Source organism: Penicillium macrosclerotiorum (assembly GCF_028827735.1).
Source record: "Penicillium macrosclerotiorum strain IBT 26536 chromosome Unknown utg000010l_segment0_segment0, whole genome shotgun sequence".
NCBI lineage: Eukaryota > Fungi > Ascomycota > Eurotiomycetes > Eurotiales > Aspergillaceae > Penicillium > Penicillium macrosclerotiorum.
Window position 1 is genome coordinate 1,136,051 of NW_026643089.1, and position 21,958 is coordinate 1,158,008.

The following is a 21,958-nucleotide window of genomic DNA, read 5'->3' on the forward strand; positions in this document are numbered from 1 at the left end:
ATGAAACTATCAGCTGGTTCAACTTTCGTGGAGACCGATTTATCAAGTGACATCTGTGTATAGTCCATTGATTAAAATGAAAGACAATAATTGCATTGGGCTGCTGACGACCAATTTCAACACTAAGAAAAAGCATAGAAATAGTGAAAGCACGGACAATAACCAGGGATTTCTATTGGTTAAGATCTATAATTGAATACCGATATTTCGAGAGACGTCAAATAGATTCTAATAAATATTGCTTTGGACGTAGGATACAAGAATACAAAAAAAAGGGAAGTAGTACATGGACTCGGCTCGCGAAATGAAATCCAGAAGCAAAAATATGGAAATGTAACACACGTTTTGTAAACATCTGCGTTTTGTAAACATCTGCAGCGGTGGTGTCGTCTTTGAAAAAGAAATAAGGTATAATGTAAAAAAAATGTGAGAAGGAGACAGGGGAAGGAAAACTTCACATTAATACTCACGTCCACAAAATCGAGCATTTGCCATTTTATTAAAGATAGAAGAATCTCTGGCGGATTAAAAATGAAGCAGCTCAGCTGGGATAGGAACGCATAAAGCCATTAAAGCATCATCCTTGATATACATGCGCCGCACATACGCAAACGTATTCCAGTGAGTCAATAAATCTCGATATAATGACATTGAATATACTAGTTTTATGCCAGAGCGCAGATAAAATTCTCGAGAAAACTAGGTTAAATGTAGGTGACTTCCTATTCCACAGTCATCTCCACATAAATCGCAGACTGGTTCATATATTGTGATTCTTGTAGCCCAGGACTGTAACAATACTTTGGATGCTAAGTAGTACTTCTTGTCACATACCTTAAAAGTAACAACCACGGGTGACACTCGGGAACTGATAGCCAGTATTTCAGTGACCAAGTCGAACATGAGGAGTATAGTCATTCCCTTGCAATTTCTATGATACGACATCTTAGGGATTTAGACCGGGATTTGCTTCCCAAGTGTCTTCCAAAATGTGCATCTTTTCTTGAGCTGTGTCAGATGCACATTCTCAAATCCATCGTCTATAATCACAAATTCGTCTCCCGTACTTTTTAATTCGGGAACACCCGGTTCTGAGGAATTCGTCAGCTTGTGTGCGTTGGGGTCTCCAGTTTGGAAAAAGCTCGCGAAAGCGCCAGCATAGCCATCGTAAACAACAGGGTTCGTTGTTTGGACCGCGTTGACACGATTCCACTTCTTTAGTATTAGCCCTTATCTTAAGACATCACGTAGTTTGAGCTTCCTCACATAAATAGTGTCGCTTCCATGAGTAGCGGGAGAGATCGTATATTCACCAATATATCCTCTCCTCTGTGCATCGGATGCAATCCAGTAGGCTGGACAGGCGAGAACCACATCGCGGTATATCAGACCAGCCTGGACATATGTCGTGTTATATTCATCAATTGTCTCTGTACTTCCATCTGCTGGGTAGTAATTTTTCACAGCCTCAATCTGCTTTGTCGATAGGCCCGGCAAGAACCCCGCAAGCCACTGGTCGAAACTTGCTGTCGACGAATTATACCCATTTGTGGAAGTTGACCCTTCAAGACCTGATGGGACAAAGTTCTGCCCTTCGTGGCTATTATACATTCCCCAGACATATTCTGTATTCAGGCTCCCACTTTCGACCGCTTGTGTCAGAGTGTCCGCGAGGAACCCACCATCGATGACAGGGGCCCACGTGTAGGAGCTTGTCGTCCATGTATTATCAGCGTCAATTATGAGACTTGCATCGCGGATGCTCTGTACATCGACGGACTTCAAACATGCCAGCGTCTCGTGGTCATGAACATAACCAGCACAACCGGTCAGGTTGGCAAGCTGGTTATAGATAGCTTCGGCTTCCGGCGCATCGTAGGAGTAGGTCTTCGGCCAAAACGGTGAACTGGCAAGAGCCTTGGAAAATAATTTTGGCTGTCCATTCCGGCCATTTGCCAGGACTTGGGCAACTACAGACCCTGCACCGGCAGATTGTCCCCAAATAGTTACATTCTGCGAATTGCCTCCAAAGTGATGTATGTAGCTTTGCACCCATTTCAGAACATACTGTTGATCAAGTAAGCCAGGATTGAGATCCGATGTTGAGGATTCCTTGATAGCTTTTCCAGGCAAGAATCCAAACGCATTCAAACGGTAATTTGGATAGATGACCACATAGTCGTTCAGGTTGCTCACGTTGAGAATCGGGAAGGAAGCTGGGGGCATGGTGAATGCAGCATCGCCTTGTATGAAGGCACCACCATAGAACACGACTAGCACAGGCCTGTGTACATCCTTGGATGTATCCCATGGCCGCGAAAACAGGCCCAAATATAGGCAGTCCTCGGAGCCGTTGACCGTACGCTGGGCACACATGTCAAAGGTTTGGTCTGTGTCATAGGTTCCATTTGTGATCTTCAAGGGCGGCTGGGGGGCACGAAAGCGGTTCTCTCCTGTGGGTGGTGCAGCGAAAGGTATTTTGCGAAAGTACGAGAGGTTATAGGTGGTGTCGTATTTCCCTTGGAACGATCCATATTCCAAGTGTATTAGCGGGTCTTCATATGCGGCCACTGTCGCGATGAGAATAAGAAGAGCAAGGGAAATATTCAAAAGCAAGCGCATCATTGCATGGTATAATCAATATTAGAATGTACTTGAGGGTTTTGATCTGAAATGATTCTGGTGTTACGCCTCAGTGAAGACTTCTATATAGGGTCCCTCTTCAAGGCACAAAATCCCCGGAACAGGCAAATTTCGGTCAGAAAAAAACCCGAGGCAACCCTCCAAACGCAAACCGGATGATTAGTTTCAGGCTCGTTATGAGCAAGACGAAGCAAAGACACCCTTTTACTAAGATATCATTGGTGCAGTTATTGTTTACCATGACCGCGGGATGAAATGCGGGGACGCGTGGGGAGGGCAACTTTCGGCGTCAATCAGCCCGATGAATGCAATAGCAAACAAGAAAATTTACAAGTGAAGGCAAGGCTCACAAATTCAAAAGAAGTACAGTACACTATTTGTCTCATTACAGATATGTTCGTTTCCTGATGCCTATAGATCCAGGCCCATAACTCCATGCAAATGAAAACAAAACGACCCGAAACCAGAAACCCCCAATGTCGAAGTCCCCTCTCATGCACCTTTGAAACCCTCAACACCATATTCCATGTGCAATGTAACGCGTGAAAATAAATCGTACAAATGAATGTCAGAGACCAAAAATCCGATGTCTAACACCTGCCTCTGTAAATTTGATAGAATTCAAACTTGATTACATCGTCATACGAAACTCTCGAGTCAGCCGACGAGTGGCCCGCATGTTGCGGCGAGGCTCATTTGAATCGCTCGTAGGCGTCTCTGTGCGTGCGTCGGAAAGCTCAGGCGTAGGGGTAATACCGAAGCTGACACCTCGGTCTCGGCGGGAAACGCGCGCCTCGGACTCTGGGGATATGAATCGGTGGATTGTGCGGTGGTCCATAACACGAGTTTCTCCGTCGACTCCCTTGTCAGTGTTGGGCCACTGAAACCCGTAGATTTTCGAGTGCCGTTCGCAGCGTGGGCATTCGCGGCGTGTCTGGTAAGAATTGGATTGAACAAACCACGCCTCACATGTCTGACAATCCACCCAGCGGTCATACTTTTGGGCAAGGAGTCGTGACGTCTTCGTATAGTCGCCAGGGGATCGAGCGACGGGTGCTTCGGTCTCAACGGAGGCAACGACGTGCCAGTTGCGGCGGCGTCGGGTTTTGCGGGCCTTCTCAACAACGGTTTGCAATGTTTCGTCTAGTTCATACGAGGCTGATAAGTCTGACAGTTCATCTGGGATATCACTGTCTGGGAAGAGGGTGGCTGCTTCTGGCTGACCTGTGATTGGGATACTGAGGTGACCCTCTGCAGTCGACTCTCCTTGAGGGGGGTCGATATGATTGATTTCTGTAGACTCTTCGGCCTTCACATTGGGCGTAGATTGCTCCACGGACGTTGGGACACTTGACGTTGAAGATTGATGAGAGTCATCAGTAGCGGAGCTGGGGGACTTGCAGTCAGTAACACCGTTGGAATGAGTATTGACGATCTCATTCGAGTCGAAGGGAGCGATCGCCTCGTTTTGAGCGGAGGGGCTCAGTATCGACTGGGTTGGCTCCAGGAGAACCGGAAGTGGTGATTCGGCTGGCAATGAACCGTCCGCGGGCTGTACTTCTGCAGAGGCTATGATCTCTTGTCTCAGTTTGGACACCTGCCGTTCAGTCGCGATCATTGTTGGCACCATAACGATACCGCAGTCGGATTCGGGAGTTGGGGGAATGTCAGTCTCAGAAGTGGTCGTAGACTCTGGAATAATATCGGATATCGAAATCTCCTCACACAGCTTCGAGGTCTGACGCTGGAATTTGGCGCGCTTGTGCGGAGTGGAGCAGATTAAATCTTCTGGTTCGATTTCGGAGTCACGACTACGCTTCTTGCTTTCTGAGCGAAGTTCCGCCGGGGCCGGGGTAGCCTCGGCGATTGATGCCGGTGAGGACTCCTTGCTATCATCATCGAGGTCTACTGTTGGCGACCAGCCGTTGCGATTGGCCCGTTCGCAGGTAAAGCACAGACATTCGCAGTTGTCAATACCGAAGTAGTCCTCACCGTAGGACACCGTGATCTCTTCGCCTTCGTGGATGTTGCGAGTCGCCATGACTGACATGCCCTCGGTGCCGCGGGTTACCAGGCGACCGTTGGCATTACAGTCGTGGTTGGCGAACCGAGCGGGTCCCAGGAAAAACGAGGGGGTCTTGCGGCGGCTGGACATGACCACGCTGAAATCCTTGCGGGTGAGGCCTAGATCCATTTCCTCTTCCTTGGTCATGGCAACAAGAGTGCCGCTCAGATATTTGATCTCCTGGCCGGCCTTGATGAACTTGCGGGCACAGATGGCAGCCTCGGGCTGCGTGATGATGTAGCGGTTGGTCGTCGTCACCTCGAACGGACAATCGGGGTGGTACATCTGGATGTATTTCCGGAGGTGACGACGGAACCAGTCTTTCTCTCGCGAGCTGCGCAAGTTGGCCAGGTACTTTTTCAGCCCGGGCAAATCAAGGAGTTTGCGCTCGGCCGTGACGACGTCCTTGGCCACGGCGATATCGTGGAGAAGAATATGGCCCACATCGTCGTCATGAATTCCACGGGCCGAATTGTACTTGTTGCGATTCTTGCGGGTGGTGGTCCAGAAGTAGGCCTACGAAACAAGCGAGTCAGTCTGCTGTTACAGTGGCCAGGGTGCCAGTTAGGGCGCCGGTCAGAGACGTACATGATCGACCAGCGCATCTGTTGCGACATCGTCATAGCTGGCCAGTTTGGCCAGGGTTAGACGCTCGCGGCGCTCGGTCGCAGGTGAACTTGAACGCGACTTCTTTGGCGGCATTGTGGTCGTGACATGTAGAGGGAGTGAGCAGCTGAACACGAGAAGGAATGAGAGTCTTGAGCGTCAGTCGAGATCCAGTCATGAAACGGTTCAAAGCGTCAGGAGCGGCGAGAGAAGGGAGGGGGTGGGAACGGGAGACGTTGAGTGACGGAAATAAAGAAGCGAAGTGGGTTTAGCAGGCAGATGAAAGAAGGACAACCGCGACCACCATGGCGCGACAACTCCGAGTGCTCGCCACGACGCCAATGGTTGAAGGCTTTCGAGTGATCCGAGTGATCGCGAGGCCCAAGGGGAACTTTGCGCGTTCCAGGAACCCGGGCCTCGCCGCTTTTACTTAGTCACATACCCGGGCCTCGCGGTTCGGTTTACGGCCCCCTCTGCATCGTTCCTGCTCGGGGCCAAAATACGTGCGTTGCGCTCTGCCTGATCCCACTCATCTACCCCGTATGGCGCGTTCAGCTTATCCAACGTGTCGGTCATCAATGGTCGGTCGGTCTGGGAACACGCCGTTGAAGTCTCGACTGCGTTTGAGTGTACACAACGTGTCTTTCGGTCAAACCTCCCGCGTGGGTTCGGTCATGAGAACTGGTTGAGCATTCCCAGAGTCTTCATCATAAAGCAGAAGGATATTCTCCGATACGGGGCTTGCTCATTGGATGCTCGCGGACGATGCGATCTGTGGACCCTGCTCGTCCGACCTGAACACCCTCCATAACGGCAGTTGCATCATGCTCGAGTTATCTATGATGTCAATGAGCCAAGGTTATTCTGTAGCACTTCGAGGCTTGTGAAATATGTTTATATTAAGAGTTATGTATTTCTTAACTTAATTCACTAGGGAGTTGCCACCCCATCCAAATCACGCTTCTTACGCGTCACCTACTATCTTCCACCACAGACCATGCCACCAAACCCTTCTGACAATCGCTCAAAAGCGCCAGATAGGGAGGGTAGGATACTACGCGCTATCAAAGCTATTATCAAAGCTATTCCAAATAGCTCAGCAAGCTCAATTAGGCAAGCAGCAGCGCTATATAGTGTGCCTCGATCAACGCTACGCAATAGGCTTAATGGCGAGCCTAATCGCCAGGATACACGATCACCACGCTTTGCAAGTGGATTCTATCGCTAGATACGCGTGGCGCTTCCCCTAGGCCTTCGTATATTTAAGATATAGCAAATCTTCTACTGGTAGCACGCCGTGATACCATACCTTCTACTACAGGTGTTAATTGGGTAATACGCTATATTAAACGACGATCTGGGCTTCGCACACGAAACTCTAAACGCTACGACTATCAATGTGCCTAAAACGAAGACCCTACTAGCCTATGCGCGTGGTTTAGGCTAGTCAAGCGTAAGATAGAAGGAAACCGGGATCTAAGATAACGATATCTTTAACTTTGATTAAATTGGCTTTGCTATAGGCCTAATATCTACTACTAGAATCGTTACACGAAAGCATCACTACGGTCGGAACCCTCTTCTATAACCTAGAGATCGGGAGTTGGTCAATTACGTTATTGACGGGTCAACACGCAGATTCATAGTCTGTGGATTGATCTTCCGATGAGGCTATACGGGCTTTCCAATACATGTCTAGACCTCTTGATCTGCATACATGTTCAGCTACCCTTTGCTCCCGACCACGAAGGCCTCAGAGACAAGCTGACAGCCTTGAAAACAAATTAAGGTAGTAAACGACATATGAAAAAGAAAACCCGGGGCATTGAGCCAGATTGCAATGTCTAACCCACCATTATAACTACCTCATAATGTAGCAGAAATGCAGCTCAAAGTATGAAAATTTTAACTGTTAGATAGTTTACCGTCTTATTCGATCAATTTGAGTTTCCCCAGTCACGCAGCCCTCTGAATAAATTAATCAAAAGTTGTCGCCAAGTTTGGTGGACACGAAGTGTGGAATCATTGTCATGAATAGCGCATGCTCGAAATATATCTTCTGACATATAACGCTACTTTCAGTCCAATCTAATCGAAGTTCTAAGGAAGATACAGAAAACACATTTTATTTTATTTTATTTTGGAGACTATAGACAATACGAACTCAAAAGACCTTGTTACCTCGAAGGTCAATAGTATGAGGAACATATAGCACCAGTCCAATGGTTCCGTCTATGCTTCGGGGAAATTATCCGTTCGGGGAAACCCCCTTCCGACGCCCGAACAAATTGTCGTGATGCGGCTTGTCCGATACCATTCCCTCAATGCGCCCACGATGATTCAGCTCAAGGTACCGACTAGATGCCATGATGACTATGGGTCCAGTGCACTAACTTTGATTGCAGACATTACTAAATTGCATCGACAACTCCGGTGCCTCGGTCGTCGAGTGCGTCAACGTCCTCAAGAAGAAACGGCCCGCGACAATTGGTTAGTTCCCCGAGCGATGCGAGAGAGAAGAACAATGGTGAAGGAGCATGGTGCTGACGCTGGTTGGATACACAGGTGATCGAATTGTCGTCGTCGTCCAGAAGCAGAGGGCCGCTGGATCCTCCGAGGGTTCAAGCGCTACGGCCCTCGCAAACAAGGTCCGCCGCGGTGATATCCGGCATGCTGTTGTCGTTCGTGTGAAGAAGGAATTGCAGCGGGAGGATGGCACCGTTGTTCGATTTGGAGACAATGCCTGTGTGCTGGTGAATAAGGCTGGAGATCCTATTGGAACGAGAATGAACGGTCAGTCCCCAATTGCCCGGCTCAACGTGGAACTGCTGAGCCTTTTTGCCCCCGGATGACTTTCCTTCCACAACCTCCTTTGTTACTTTTTATAGTTGAGATTTGCTGACATACCCAACAGGTGTTGTGGGACGGGAATTGCGCGGCAAGAATTGGTCTAAGATCTTGTCGTTGGCGCCAGTACATGTGTAATATTCTCCCACCAACATTCACGGACAGAGGACTTGTGCTATTATTCTGGGACAGCGTTATTTTTTGAAAGCATTTTTTTGTCACATATTTTTGTACCAATACAACCCCTTTCTATTTCTATAAGATTATAAGATCACGAAAATCCATATGCACGTATTGTATTTCCTATCTTTCATCGCCAAACTCCTAAAGCATGCAAAAACTAATTGGAAACTTAAATCCATCAAAGGGTATCGGGGAAATCGCGCCGCGTATCATAAATGGGGTCATCACATGAAGACGTTACCACATGCGCAACACACGTAGTACAGTTTCTAAAGAGAAGTCAACGCATCAGTATATAAGATCACCATTGCAACAGACAAAGGAACCTGAGAAATGGAGAGATATTGATGCTTACCATTCCAGTTTCGGCTGACCGTTGTTGGGACTGGAAGAAGACAGCCTCATTCTCGCCACAGCTTGGGCACAACTTGTTCGCCCGAGGAAGCTACACGAGGAGAAGAGACAGGTCAGCCATCAGAGTCAAGACTGGCGGGTGGTTTCCTTGAGGGACCAGCTGCGTGGTGAAATCGATGATCTACGGTCTGAGGCGTGCTTTGTCTTATCCTCATTCCCACACACCGCATAATTGGCACGACCGCAGATATCGCAAGGTATCTCCCCGGCGCAGAGAGAACAGAAGCCGGGGATATTAAAAAAGTCGCAAGAGGGATCTGGGAGACAAACCGTGGGGTCTGATCCAACATCCTGAGTAACACCGGCAGTGTCGCCGACCTGGCTATGGAGCTTGTTCTGATAGACGCAGTAAGAACTGGCAGGCTCGCCGACATGGCATGTGCGGCAAGTGAACATCAACTGGTTGGTGGCACGATCCTCCTTAGGATAGAGCAAGTTGGAACTGACATTGTTAGCATCACCATAGACGAAGAATGAGAGATTTCATTGTTACTCACCACTCGCGACAGAAGCGGAAGTGGATCTGGTCCGACTGCTTGGAGTCGGCGCCGGCAGACGGGGACGGGCTAGCAGACATTTTGATCGCTGGACAAGCTGTATTTGAGATCAGAGAGATGAGAGGGACCAACTGAGGATTGGTGGTTGGAGAACAGATAGAATGACAACTCGACGGAATCAAAATTCAGGACAAGGCACAGACCGCGATGTTCTGCTGGTTTCCGCGGCAAGCACGGGCGGTGGCGATCACTATAGTTTGCAGTGTTTGCACATCCCCCGCAATCCCGCCGTCTCTGATGATGAATAGCCGCGCTGGATCAAGCTTCCTCTAGACACAATCCTCTGATTCATTCCAATTTCCAAAATGGTATGACCTGCTTGTCCATTATAGGGAATCTCTTACTAAACTGCTGTCCATTCAGGCCGATTCAGGACTTCCAGCCGGCTGGGAAGTTCGTCACTCGAACTCTAAGAATCTGCCTTACTACTTCAACCCAGTAACCAAGGAATCACGCTGGGAACCCCCTGCCGACACTGATACCGAGAAGCTGAAGATCTATATGGCACAGAACCACACTCCGACTGCCCGGGCTGATGTAGGTGGCCAGGGTGAAGGCAAGATCCAGTGCAGCCATCTGCTCGTCAAGCACCGCGATAGCCGCCGTCCCAGCAGCTGGAGGGAAGCTGATATCACCCGCACCAAGGAGGAGGCCATTGAGATTCTGAAGGGGTACGAGCAACAGATTCAGTCTGGAGAGACAACTCTGGGTGACATCGCAGTATCCGAATCGGACTGCAGCAGCGCTCGCAAGAAGGGTGACCTGTACGTTTCAGATTTACCTCGGGTGCTTTTCATAAGTGTTAACTTTATGCAGGGGCTTCTTTGGCCATGGGGAGATGCAAAAGGAATTCGAGGATGCCGCCTTTGCGCTGCAGCCTGGCCAAGTCAGCGGGATCGTCGAGACGGCATCCGGTGTTCACCTCATTCAACGGTAAGCACCCATCGCGCCGTCATGGATTTGAAAGGACTTTTACTGACATAGCCAAACAGTGTTCAGTAAATCAGGATCCATACAATGTATGGGCCACTTGGTCAATTGACTTGGGACTTCTTGTGTGTTTCTATGCGCCTGTGCCTTGGGGCAATGTTTTCCAATTTCATGTGTTTTGAAGTGGGACTTTGTTTACAGGGGAAAAAAGAACAGTCTTGTGATCTAAAAAAATAAAGGCCTTTGAGAAGATTAAATTCCTCAATAGGATTCCCAATTGAGATTTGATTGAAAAGAGACCGATGGGAAAAAAAAAGTCAACTCCAAGTCCATCCATTTGATAGAAAAAGACAATATCAAGACAATACAAGAAATAATAACGAACAAATTTCTTTTCATAGAAGTCATGTGCTAATAAATATGCTTAGAGTAATAGATTTGATAGATGCCTTTTTTCATCGTCCTTTGATAGAGAAATGAGGTGGACTGGTTGACAATGTTGTGGATAACAGCATGTGGAAGATCCTCTCTTTATACAATGAATTGAGGCCAACATGCATTTAAGAGCTCTGTAACATTCACACACTTTTTTTTGCCCTTGCTTTCATCCATTTCTCTTCTCTTTCTCTCTCTCTCTCTCTCCTGTGAATGTCCTTCCATGGTCTTGACTTTCAACATGGATGGCCAAGCCAACAAGCACCATGCCATGCTCCATAGGCCGGGAGGCAAGAAGACGAGAACGGCATATCTTTACGACCCAATCTCATTCTCACCTCCATCATGGCTCCAAATTCCTCCAGAACTCGCACAACAACACCATCACCTTGCTGAGGTAGGCCTCAACGCCATCAAGGCGATCGAGTTCCTTGTGGAAGCGCACTCCCAGCGCTACAACGCCATGTGCCCCGAACAAGAGGGCGTGACATTCGACATGCACACTGCCTCCATGCGTCGACTTCATGAATGGGTTGAGGACCATAACCCAACAGATCCAACTCCCGGCCCTACAAGCAAGCTTCCCTGTGAAGCTCTTTTCTTCCACATGGACCAAGCCGCCTATGCAACATACGCCGGCCTTTATTTCAATGCACTAGAGCGATTTAGACATCTCGAATGGGCATCCTGGTACCAGCAAAATGACTACACAAAGTTTCTTGCTTCCCAAGTCCTCAACCGCTTCGAATACGAGGAATGGTCATATTGGTGGCACGGCGAATTTGAAGATGAGATGCATAAATGGCAATCTTGCCTTCAGGACTTGGCTATCCCACCTTGGGAGGAAATCGTGGATGAAGTATACAAACTCATTCTTGAGCGGGTCCAAGATCACGACAAAGTTTCGGGCCCGAGACTTGTCAAATTCGCTTGTGTGTGCCAGCTTCCACGATTAATGAATACCGGCATCAAAAGAGATTTTCATACATGGGCGATGTCGATGATTTGAGTGCCACCAAAATTTGCAAGAAGAGCTTCTTGATCTCGCATTTGCAATGAGTTTGCAGGGCTGGGGGCTATTCAATTGGCCGGCGTTTACAGCCAATGCTTTCTTGCTCTTCCTAATGGACCGGGCATTTCTGTAGGTGAATAAACTTTGTTGATAGGCCCATTATGTATTCAACGCATGCCTTTGTACACACAAAGAATTCTTTATTCAGACTTTCACAAAACTGAGCTCCAATGGCTATATCTCAACCACTTAGCTTGTTCCTTATAAAACCCATCTATTATGAATGCTGTCCTCCAGACATTCGTCTCCAGAATTCATCTGAATCATACCTGATCAACTGTTCCCACCATGTGTGTCATTTGGGTCCGTAAATATAATCTTTGTGGGTGTATTTGGGAGATCGACAGTGGGTATTGCAGTGACAAGAAAATTTGCGCAGGTGAACTAATGATAAGAGTCTATTCGGACTTTCAAACATGCAAATATTGTTGGGAAAAGGGGGATAAAAGGGTAGACACGACAGCTAAGGAGATGATTCAGATGATCAAGGAGCTGGAGGCAAAAGGGGACGCGAGTGCCAAAATGCAGAGAAGGGACTCTTTATTCCAAGCCGACAATAAAGAGAAAGTCATATCCCCTTCTCGACCTGTCACTCCAGATCTTGAAATCGACACTCACCCTGGCCCTGAACATCTGCTGGCCTGGAATTTCGAATCCGAAGCCTACATTGATGCCACCAGAGTTTGTCAGGCAGTTAAACCTGGGATGATCACCAGGGACTATCGCGCTAAGCGGCAACTGACAGATTGGTACCAACTTGAGGGTAGCAAGACGTTCTTGCTCCTGGAAGCGCAAGGAAGATATTCTGGATCTGATACAGACACGACCGCCGCTTATACGCCCACCGAAAAAACAACAAAGAGATGTCCAAGCAATGCAGGTGGTTGCTATTGAATGTGATTTCAAGGAATTTACGCTATGTGCTCCTTGGAACTTGAAACGTCATGAAGAGTGTTTATCAAATCTCCTTCAGTTTAGTCAATGTTATCTACCAGTAACCGGCAAAAAGAAAAATAGAAACTATCACTTGACAACTCCCTTACAAGCCCTGCGTCTTACAAGCTTGTGTTGAGCCGGTCAAGACGAGAGGTGATTGCGTCAATAACGGCAGACCTAAAAGAATTGGATTAGTAGAAGTATTGAAGATAGCAGTGCAACATCAAACTTACTCTCTCTCGACCATTCTCATAGCATCCGCAATCTTAGCACGCTGAAGTCGGTGGGGCACCTTGGGTTGAGAGCCACCGGGAGAAGAGGGACTTCCAGGCTCCGGAGGCGAAGGCACCTTGGCGGTGATGGACTTGGTGTCGGACACAAGATCAAGGGCAAGACGTTTGACCTAATTTTATGTTAATAATGGACGGGACAAGGATGAAAGAATGAAGAGTGGGAATGACTCACGGTTTCCAAACGCTCCGCCAGCTGTTGGTTTCGCTCTTCAGCCTTGGGCTTGTCGTCGAGGGACTCAGACAAGGTCTTCACTTCAGATACCCACGCCGTCTCCTTTTCACTTAGAGGACGGCCCCCTGAATTGGCGACCTTCTTGCGCAGCGCGTCATAGCGCCGGACAAGCTCGCTCTGCCGGTCTTTCGCATTCTGCAGTCTCTTATCAAGGGCGTTATCATTCTTAGATCCTTCTTTGTCGCTGTTATCCTCACTGAGCGTACTCGTCACACTATTGATACGCTCCGCAACATCGGAGAGCTGTCTGAGCTGATCTTTCATTTCACCCTGCAGGCGTTCGCAGCGGCGAAACAAGTCCGATGCAGCTCGCTCGAGGGTGTTGGTGTACGACGATAGAACTCGGTGTGCATCGGTTACCAGGTCAAGAGTTGCCGGGGACAGACGCACTTGCTCTTTCAGGGTATGCCGCTGACGGTGCGGAACATGCTTTTCGACAAATGATTCCAAGGGAGACTCTGCGTAAAGAACGGCTGGGACCTGATATGGTGCGCGACGAGGAGCCACAGCAGGTGTGGCTAGCATAGGTCTCGTCTGGTCGTACAGACGAAGGTCTGTTGCCACCGAGAATGAGTCTTCCGGTGTATCCATCGCAGCCGCATAGGGATTGGATGGGTTAAAGGTGAGAAGGAGATAACCAAGATCGAAGTCATAGAATACCAGAGATGTGGCCAAGTGCTGATCCCGACTAAGGCTGTCCGTCTCTGAGACCTGCAAGATACGTTCTCTCTGGGCGACATTCCCACTGCAAAGAACCTGGAGTCGGTACCCCGACCCCGACAAGTCTTCCGCTTGTAGTTCAGACTCCAAGCGTTGCACCCATGAAGACATAGAGAAGGATACGACATTTGAAGCGGTGGTCACAAAAAAGGAATATCGCGAGTGAACATCCTTGGTGAAGGTAGGCCAGGTGATTGACTCCGAACTAGTCGCCTTGATGGTATCTAGAGATTCGACCAAAATCAGGTCTGCCGGTTCTGAAAGAGGAGTTCTGAAGGCATTTTTCTTGGCTTTCGGAAGCCATTGACCTTCGACACCATCAAGCTCCAGACAGATGTGAACTCGTCCATTGCCACTGGTCAGGCAGATAACAGTTGCAGACAGCTTGTCCTTATCGCTCGCCTCAACTGCCAGTTCTTCATCCTCGCCCATCATCAGGTCCTCAACGTTAAGTCCGGCTGCGATAACCAAGATATCGCAAAGATCAAGATCATCAAGCTCATCTCCGGTATCGAAACGGAAAGGGCCTTGCAGGCGCGGAATGGCGCTTGGGTTAGCTGGGCGAGTGAAGACATCGGCACCCTGGATCGTATCAGATTCGTTGGGTGGATTCAAAGGTTCCTGGTCGTCAATTTCACGAAGCCAATCATACTGTTGACGGCATGCGATCAGTTCCTCCTCTAGGTTTTCGGGTGACTCTTCCAATGCCGCTAATTTCGGAACGATGGCAGAAGACAGAGAGGGAATAGTTGCAGATGGAGCTTGCCATTTAGAGGGCAATAGAGGGCAAAGCGCGTAGAGATCACCGGGACGCATAGCCACCCAGAGTGTCATCGGCGCCCAAGCGTCCTCCCTCTCGTTGCCACTACCCCCAAAGCAAGCAGAGGCAACCTCCATATCAAAGATATCCGCAGAAAAGCCCTTGCTTTTACCAAAGCCACTTGGCGCAAAGTCCTGATCAGACGAAGTTCCATCAACCAACTTTTTAAGATCCACCGCCAGTGTAGGTTGGTCAAAAGACCAACGGTTATCTCGATCTAGCTCCCAAACACGCACTACAGCATCGGCGGTAACAGTGACAATGCATCCGGCGAGGTTGGTGTATAGTCCTAGTGGATGCCATAGGGCAGAGACCACCGGTGCCTCTGGAATAACGTGGGTTGTCGGTCCAAGTTGAGGAGCCTTCAGTCGAATGGGCGAAGTGTCTGTCGATGACAGATGAGAGGAGTCTGGGAGGACGGCAATGTGGACAGTATGCTCAGTGACGATTGCGAGAAATGCACCATTTGGCGAGGGAAGGATTTGTTTGATGAGACCGAAGACGGGCACCGACAAGACCTATTTTCCTCCGTGAGTTAGAGAGGTTCCATACGATTCGAGACTTGAGAAGGGTCTCGTTTAATTTGTGCTGGGAGAGCTGACTCTGTAGGGTGGAACACTGCAGCCATTTGGCTGTGCGTTGGACTTCTTTTGCCGTGCCTGCTGTTGCCATTGATCCTTCAGTCGCGCGAGATTCGACCACCGAATTTCATTATCAACAACGGCAAATACTTCATTGCCTCTCCTGGTCACAGTCCTATTTGGTCCGCCGCTGGTAGAAGCCTTGGCTCCATTCTGTAGTTCCGGCGCAGGGCTTTTGGCGGCACTGCCTGTGAAGAGGCTGGCGCCAGGCGATGGCCGGCACAGCCAGGCCGGCGCATAGCTGTTGACCTTAGGCATGAAGGCAGACGATCTCGTAGAGTTGACAATAATCGGGTTGTGAGGATAAAAGCGTTAGAACATCGCTGCCAGAACAACGCGCCGTGGAAGAAGAGGAAACAATGTTGATGCGGCGTGGAATTCGACCGGCGCCAAGATTCTTCGACAGCTCCGAGCTCCCTTCGCCGCCCGACCTCCAACCTTTCACTCTCCGCAATTGACTTCCACGCTCATCCCAACCATTCATCATGAGCCAGTTGGAAATCAACACGGTCGATCGTCTGGATCGACCAAGCGCATACTATGTAGGAAAGGTGAGGATTTACTCGCGCTCCATCAGCCTTCAGTCGCGACCTGCCTAGCATAAGAGCAGGGCTGATACCGGATTTCAAACAGAATAAGCGACGTCGATATAATGACCGAGACGAAGAACAAGAGCAGGAGGATCCAACATCTAAGCTGCGTGGCGCTACTACACTCTATGTCGGCAATTTGTACGGTTTCCTTGCGATGAGATACTACGCTCGCCGTACTGACGGAACCTAGGTCATTCTATACAACTGAAGAGCAGATCCATGAGCTTTTTGCCAAGTAAGTGCGCATAACGGTCGCAGGGTCCACAGGCTAATTTTAACTCCAATCGCTAGATGTGGTGAGATCAAGCGCCTGGTCATGGGTCTCGACCGGTTTAACAAAACACCTTGCGGATTTTGCTTCGTCGAATACTACACACACCAAGATGCGCTCGATTGTTTGAAGTATGTTGGAGGCACCAAGCTGGACGAACGCATTATTCGAACCGACCTGGACCCTGGTTTTGAGGAGGGGCGACAGTATGGGTATGTCGACACATTAGGGTTATGGATAAAACTATTATTCTCGACATTTTCTGATTTCAATCTGACAGACGCGGTAAATCTGGTGGTCAGGTCCGTGATGAATACCGAGAGGAATACGATCCAGGCCGTGGTGGCTATGGCCGTGCATACGATGAGCAGCGTCAACGAGAAGAGGATGAGTATGGGCAAGGGAGGTAAGGTGATTTGGATAAGGATCAGCAACAAGGTGTCGGAGCTGGCAAAATGGCGTTATTTTTCACAGGCGTGGAAATGGAAAGCAATTAGAAGAGACTCGAAATTCTATTCATTCGAAACCTTATTTACAAATTTCTTCGCAGTGCCCTCTAAAATGCTAGGTCTATTGGCTCAACTTCTTCCTTCTATTCACATCGGATTCCACCTGGTGTAACCACCAAGCGTGAATCCTGGCATCTCCGGTCAGCTCCGGGTGAAAGCTCGTCCCAAATACGTTGCCCTGGCGGACAGCCACAACATCACCGATTTCTGAGTCTGGGCTGATATCACGTCCTTGTGTGGCGCTGAGAGCTGCTGCACCGGACAAGGTGGCCAGCACCTCGACGTGATCGGCGGTCGCAGCTTCTGCCACCGAATCCTTAACTTGCCTGGAGGGGGCAACAACAGTGTCTTCCCGTTCAACCTCCCCAAGCTGGATACCGTCATGATGAGGCAAAATGCACTCCACGATAGGAGCTCGGATGAAAACAGCGGGAAATGGTGCAGCATCCTGGCCTAGGAAGGGTAGGTCCAATGGGCCTTGGAAGCTCTCCGTTTGCCGACCAAAGTGATTGCGGTTGACTCGAACATCAAGCCCACCAATGAGTTCTTGGCCACCCTTCTTGGTCTTGTTGGCCGACTCTGCAAGGAGAATTAGACCTGCGCAAGTACCCCAAGTCGGCTTGCGGTCCACTCTGTAAAATTGCCATGTTAGATAAGACTAATGGCCCAACATCAAGGTGTAACGATACATACTTGACAAAATCTCTCAGTGGCTCTAGGATGTTCGATCGCGCTGCGACCAGAGACATGGTGGTACTCTCACCACCAGGCAGGACGAGTCCATCGCATTTGGCAAGTTCCTGTGGCGTTCGGACCTCAATGAATTCCCAATTCGACAGCTGCTCCTGCTCGGCAGCCTTTTTCAGCAATTGCACATGCTCTATGAATGCGCCCTGCAAGGCAAGAACTCCAACTGTGACTGTCATTCTGTAGTGGCAAGGAGTAGAAAGAGGCGTAGATTCGCCCATTCAATATGACTCTAAAGGCACGTGATGCAAACTTTCCGCGGGGAATTTCTTTATCGGGAACTTTTCTATCGCCACGTGAACTCTGATAAGCCGATAACGGTGTGTTCCTGGCGGGGCTTGTGATACGTTGACATCTCTGCAACGCCAGTTTACAGAGAAGAGAAAGAGACAAATAGGAGAGATACTCACTAATAAAAATCAGGAGCATGAACACTTAACGGGGGGTTAATCTGCTCTCTTTCTCCAGAACTGGACCACTTGTTGATACTGGTTCTATACAACCCATCTCTTCGACACAATGGCAGCCAATGAGATCAGCTTGGATGATGTCCTGCGAAGCCCGCTCAAAGATGAGAATTGCGATGCTATTTTTGATGGATTCCCCACATTGATGCGCTGGTACATTGATACTCGTGAATGGGAGGCTAATGGCCTAGATCTTCCTATGTTGCACGCCCTTCGCCCCGCCGAACAACAGGCTGTGACCAAGTTTCACCATGCAGCGGACAAGCGCATGTCTTTGGCATCCCATTTGCTAAAATACTTATTCATTCACCATACTTGTGGTGTCCCCTGGAAGGACATTGTGTTCAGCCGTACTGCTGCCCCGCAGAATCGTCCCTATTATGCGTCTGGCTCAGCTACCCAGGTCGAGTTCAACGTCAGCCACCAAGCATCACTGACCATTCTGGCTGGTACTCTTGCTCCCAATGATGAGATGCTACAAAAAAACACAGCTAAGGCTATTTCATTTATCCCTCCGCGACTGGGTATCGATGTCACATGCGTTAATGAACGCCGCAAACCCATGACAACCATCGGAGACTTTATTGAGTTCGTATCTATTTTCTCTGAAGTGTTCTCACCCGGCGAATTGGCGATCATGAAGAATCCTATTTCAACTCTTCATCAGGCTCGAGAGCTTGGTTTTGCCAAAAGCTTTCCCTCAGACGATGATGGAACCGTCATTGAATATGGACTTCGTCTGTTCTACTCTTACTGGGCTCTCAAAGAAGCCTATCTCAAAATGACCGGCGATGCCCTCCTAGCCCCCTGGGTGCGCACCCTTGAATTCTCAAATGTGATTCCACCAGATCCAGTCGATCCCTTACAAGCTTCTAAGCCTTACGGCGTCTCTCGCGATAAAAAACATATTCCCCAATCAACCAAAAATTGGGGTGTGCCGTATACAAGAGTTAAAATCTCTCGAGCAGGTCGACCGCTAGATGATGTCCGCATTCAACTTCAATCTTTCGAGTCTGACTATATCATCGCTACTGCGGGTAGTGGGGCCTCGGTGGGTGTCATTCCCCAAAACTGCCAAAAGGACCAACCACACTGCCCCCAAGGCGAAATTAGGCTCATCTTGCCTGATGGACAGACGGAAGAAAGGCGTATTCCCTTATGCACCAGGAAACTGATTGGGGATATGAATCCTTGGCGCATACCTTTTGCCATTACAGATCCTTGGCTTCCCATGCAGGAGGTTGACATCGAGCTTGATATCCGAGCCTGCGCTGAAGGCCGCTGTGTACACCCGACCAACAACAGAAGCGTTCTGTCAGCTGTGCAGGTGCACGGTTAGACATAGATGGTGCTCTCGAGAGTTTTAAATTTATTCCTTGGGCCATTTCGATTAGCTTGTTTTGTCGTATCATGAGATTAGGACCTTGCATTTATATGATATCACATTGAGTTCCTTGAATTTAAAATAATGAATATGTGGGTTTTGCAGGTAATTCAATCATAGTAGCTCGATGAGAGTAGCTGGTGCGGATGCAACACTTCAATGTCGGTCAACTTTCCATTCAATCCTAGAATACTCTCAAAATCACTCCATCGATCTGCTTGTCGGGGTTCAGGGTACTACTATCTGAAGTCTCCGTAGACAGTAGTCAGCAGTTCGATACGAAGCAGCAGAAGGTTAATTTGTCGAAGCTAAGCAACATTTGGTCTAGAAAAGGGTGTTTATAAAGGATATATTATTCAAAGGGCGTATAGGTAACAATATACGTTTTCAGCCAACGCCGTTCTCTATAGCCACACAACTCTAAACAGGCTCAAAACGAGTGAAGATAAAAATTCAAGAAGCATTAACAAGGTCATGACATCTTTTCGTGGTAAGAATATATACATCAAGGATTAGCAAGGAGAGGAGGGTAAAGAAGCAGAAGGATAGGGAAGGGCAATTTGCATGGATCCCAGCAACCTAGGATCGAGCTGATGAGTAAACAAATCAGGTGCCTAAAGATATGCCAAAGCAGGGGCAACAAAGTGTCAGCGCCCCCGCCCCCCCTCCTTCCTTACCGAACCATCAGGAAAGCAAAAATGCTGATTGCCATAATTCCATGGGGGTATCCACGTACCCGGGGACCGAAAACAGCGATAGAAGCTAAATTGGGAGAAAAAGGTCTTTCTTCTAGTTGTGGCGCTTTGTGGAATAATGCGTTTGTATGTACTGAATGAGAATGGCAATTTATAGCAGTGAGGGTTGAAACAGGTGGACTGCTGTCCTAGTTGAAGTAGTGAGATAACGGTGATGGGGGAGGGCGAGTCTTCTGGAGTTCTGTGTTTGTTGGCGCGAGAAATTTCTCGGGGATATCCAAGATCCCAGTGACTTGTAGCAGCATGTGAGAGCTTAAATCTCGATAGCAGTTGAAACGCCATTGGGGCGCGATGACTCCTCAACCTTGTTTCCCTGGGCCTCGGCCATGTCCTTGATTGTTTGGAGCATGGACTCGCGAGTAGACAGAGTGAGTTGGTCCACATCGGCAGAGGTCAAATCTTTAGTCAAAATTGGAGGAAGCACTAAAATAAAAATGTCAGATAAGTTTCCCAGCAGCTTGTTAATTGAAACCGACCCTTGACTTTGATAGTGCCTGCATTGAACCGCAGATTACGAGGCGACATCACATGCGAATAGTTTTCGGTAACGACTGGCACAATAGGCACACCGGCCTTGACAGCCAGATGAAAAGCCCCCTTCTTGAATGGCAGCAGAGTGGGCTGATCAGAATAACTCCGTGTCCCCTCCGGGAAGATGAAGACACTCTGGCGATGCTTGTGCATCTCCTCCACGGCACCATCAAAGGCTTTCATCGCATTCTCACGGTTGGCACGATCGATAAACACGGTACGAGAAAGGGACATAAACCAGCCAAGGAAGGGCACGTTACGTAGAGACTTCTTTGCGGTGACACTGCAGTACGGAGGGAAGATCGCGCCGAGCATGAGGACGTCCAGCTCAGTCTGATGGTTGCCAATGAAAATGGCCGGCCGCGTGGTGAGGTGTTCTTGGCCCTCGACAATATCAAACCTGACACCGGTGGTGTAGCGCATCACCCACTTAAAGCTCCGGGCGGTGGCCCATTGTGAGATACGACCGTAGCCGACCAAGCGGAGAATGATCGATGCAATGACACCGTAGGTTGCGCATAGGAGCAGGGAGCCATATGCAGCAAGACAGCGGGCAACAAAGGCGGCTCGGGGCACTTTTTGACCGAGTGCAAAAAGTGACAACGTTACCACCACAAAGGAGCTGATGCCTGAAAGGATATAGGAACTGATCGACATGGCGGTGGAATCGATCTCGAGAAGAGAACTGTTGAATTGTTGGGACTGTTAGGAAATATCTGAGGTTAGGTCTGAAAGATAGAGCGAATGAACAGGTATTCTGACCTCTTTCTGGTGTGAATGGCCGCAGGCCACTAGAGGAATGCGAGTAATCGAGTCTCAAGGAGCGAGAGCCATATCTTGTGCGGGACTGCGGAGTTGAAGCTGCTTTTTTTGCCCGGCCGACTCACCGCCAGCTGACCGCGGCAGGTGACGGCAGCAGCGAATCATGGGCACCACCGGCCACGAGGACGGCCTAATCCATCCATGTTCAACCTTATCCTCAACACTACGCTAACCCAATATAGTGTAAAGGTATCGACAAGTACTTCTATACTCCTGTCCACCCCTGTATCTCTCTTATCCAGGCTGACGGACAATGGTGGGGAGTGTCTCGTGGATAATCATTCATAGACCTAGAGCTCCACAGGGACCCAGCGCAGTCTATCATTATATTCGATTTATTGAGTAGAGTTGTAGACACCTTTGAGCGGCCTCAGCTCGTCAGTGAGCATCAGTTCAGCACGTGACCCCAACCCCACTGAGACTGATCAAGCAATCCCCCCTGATAGCAGCCATTATTCCTGATGGCAGAAGCCGAAGGTACCATA

The 21,958-nt window shown here is 48.9% G+C and overlaps 11 protein-coding genes across 11 annotated transcripts; 5 read left to right on the forward strand and 6 right to left on the reverse strand.

The window, feature by feature from the left end:
- Positions 1-954: 954 nt before the first annotated feature.
- On the reverse strand, positions 955-2,625 carry N7462_010053 (putative carboxylesterase; the record flags this gene model as incomplete). Its single annotated transcript, XM_057081767.1, has 2 exons — positions 955-1,215; positions 1,267-2,625. 2 exons carry the CDS (start codon positions 2,623-2,625, stop codon positions 955-957), a joined length of 1,620 nt encoding a protein of 539 aa, XP_056928807.1.
- A 649-nt stretch (positions 2,626-3,274) lies between these two features.
- Positions 3,275-5,410, reverse strand: N7462_010054 (SET domain-containing protein; the record flags this gene model as incomplete). Its single annotated transcript, XM_057081768.1, has 2 exons — positions 3,275-5,224; positions 5,297-5,410. The coding sequence occupies 2 exons, from the start codon at positions 5,408-5,410 to the stop codon at positions 3,275-3,277; spliced, it is 2,064 nt and encodes a 687-aa protein (XP_056928808.1).
- Positions 5,411-7,610: 2,200 nt separating this feature from the next.
- N7462_010055 (mitochondrial 54S ribosomal protein uL14m) lies at positions 7,611-8,166 on the forward strand (the record flags this gene model as incomplete). The annotated part of the gene is made up of 3 exons (XM_057081769.1): positions 7,611-7,664; positions 7,720-7,804; positions 7,880-8,166. The coding sequence occupies 3 exons, from the start codon at positions 7,611-7,613 to the stop codon at positions 8,164-8,166; spliced, it is 426 nt and encodes a 141-aa protein (XP_056928809.1).
- Positions 8,167-8,824: 658 nt separating this feature from the next.
- On the reverse strand, positions 8,825-9,335 carry N7462_010056 (DNA-directed RNA polymerase II core subunit RPB9; the record flags this gene model as incomplete). The annotated part of the gene is made up of 2 exons (XM_057081770.1): positions 8,825-9,200; positions 9,256-9,335. 2 exons carry the CDS (start codon positions 9,333-9,335, stop codon positions 8,825-8,827), a joined length of 456 nt encoding a protein of 151 aa, XP_056928810.1.
- Positions 9,336-9,620: 285 nt separating this feature from the next.
- Positions 9,621-10,317, forward strand: pin1 (peptidylprolyl isomerase ESS1; the record flags this gene model as incomplete). Its single annotated transcript, XM_057081771.1, has 4 exons — positions 9,621-9,623; positions 9,679-10,079; positions 10,132-10,248; positions 10,308-10,317. 4 exons carry the CDS (start codon positions 9,621-9,623, stop codon positions 10,315-10,317), a joined length of 531 nt encoding a protein of 176 aa, XP_056928811.1.
- Positions 10,318-10,921: 604 nt separating this feature from the next.
- N7462_010058 (uncharacterized protein) lies at positions 10,922-11,689 on the forward strand (the record flags this gene model as incomplete). Its single annotated transcript, XM_057081772.1, has 1 exon — positions 10,922-11,689. One exon carries the CDS (start codon positions 10,922-10,924, stop codon positions 11,687-11,689), a length of 768 nt encoding a protein of 255 aa, XP_056928812.1.
- Positions 11,690-12,807: 1,118 nt separating this feature from the next.
- On the reverse strand, positions 12,808-15,652 carry N7462_010059 (uncharacterized protein; the record flags this gene model as incomplete). Its single annotated transcript, XM_057081773.1, has 4 exons — positions 12,808-12,865; positions 12,922-13,091; positions 13,154-15,271; positions 15,356-15,652. The coding sequence occupies 4 exons, from the start codon at positions 15,650-15,652 to the stop codon at positions 12,808-12,810; spliced, it is 2,643 nt and encodes an 880-aa protein (XP_056928813.1).
- Positions 15,653-15,879: 227 nt separating this feature from the next.
- On the forward strand, positions 15,880-16,668 carry N7462_010060 (nuclear cap-binding protein subunit CBC2; the record flags this gene model as incomplete). The annotated part of the gene is made up of 5 exons (XM_057081774.1): positions 15,880-15,945; positions 16,028-16,125; positions 16,178-16,222; positions 16,279-16,470; positions 16,539-16,668. The coding sequence occupies 5 exons, from the start codon at positions 15,880-15,882 to the stop codon at positions 16,666-16,668; spliced, it is 531 nt and encodes a 176-aa protein (XP_056928814.1).
- Positions 16,669-16,828: 160 nt separating this feature from the next.
- N7462_010061 (pyridoxal 5'-phosphate synthase glutaminase subunit PdxT) lies at positions 16,829-17,693 on the reverse strand (the record flags this gene model as incomplete). Its single annotated transcript, XM_057081775.1, has 2 exons — positions 16,829-17,399; positions 17,461-17,693. 2 exons carry the CDS (start codon positions 17,691-17,693, stop codon positions 16,829-16,831), a joined length of 804 nt encoding a protein of 267 aa, XP_056928815.1.
- A 340-nt stretch (positions 17,694-18,033) lies between these two features.
- Positions 18,034-19,320, forward strand: N7462_010062 (4'-phosphopantetheinyl transferase family protein; the record flags this gene model as incomplete). Its single annotated transcript, XM_057081776.1, has 1 exon — positions 18,034-19,320. One exon carries the CDS (start codon positions 18,034-18,036, stop codon positions 19,318-19,320), a length of 1,287 nt encoding a protein of 428 aa, XP_056928816.1.
- A 1,053-nt stretch (positions 19,321-20,373) lies between these two features.
- On the reverse strand, positions 20,374-21,308 carry N7462_010063 (1-acylglycerol-3-phosphate O-acyltransferase SLC1; the record flags this gene model as incomplete). Its single annotated transcript, XM_057081777.1, has 2 exons — positions 20,374-20,543; positions 20,597-21,308. 2 exons carry the CDS (start codon positions 21,306-21,308, stop codon positions 20,374-20,376), a joined length of 882 nt encoding a protein of 293 aa, XP_056928817.1.
- Positions 21,309-21,958: the final 650 nt, after the last annotated feature.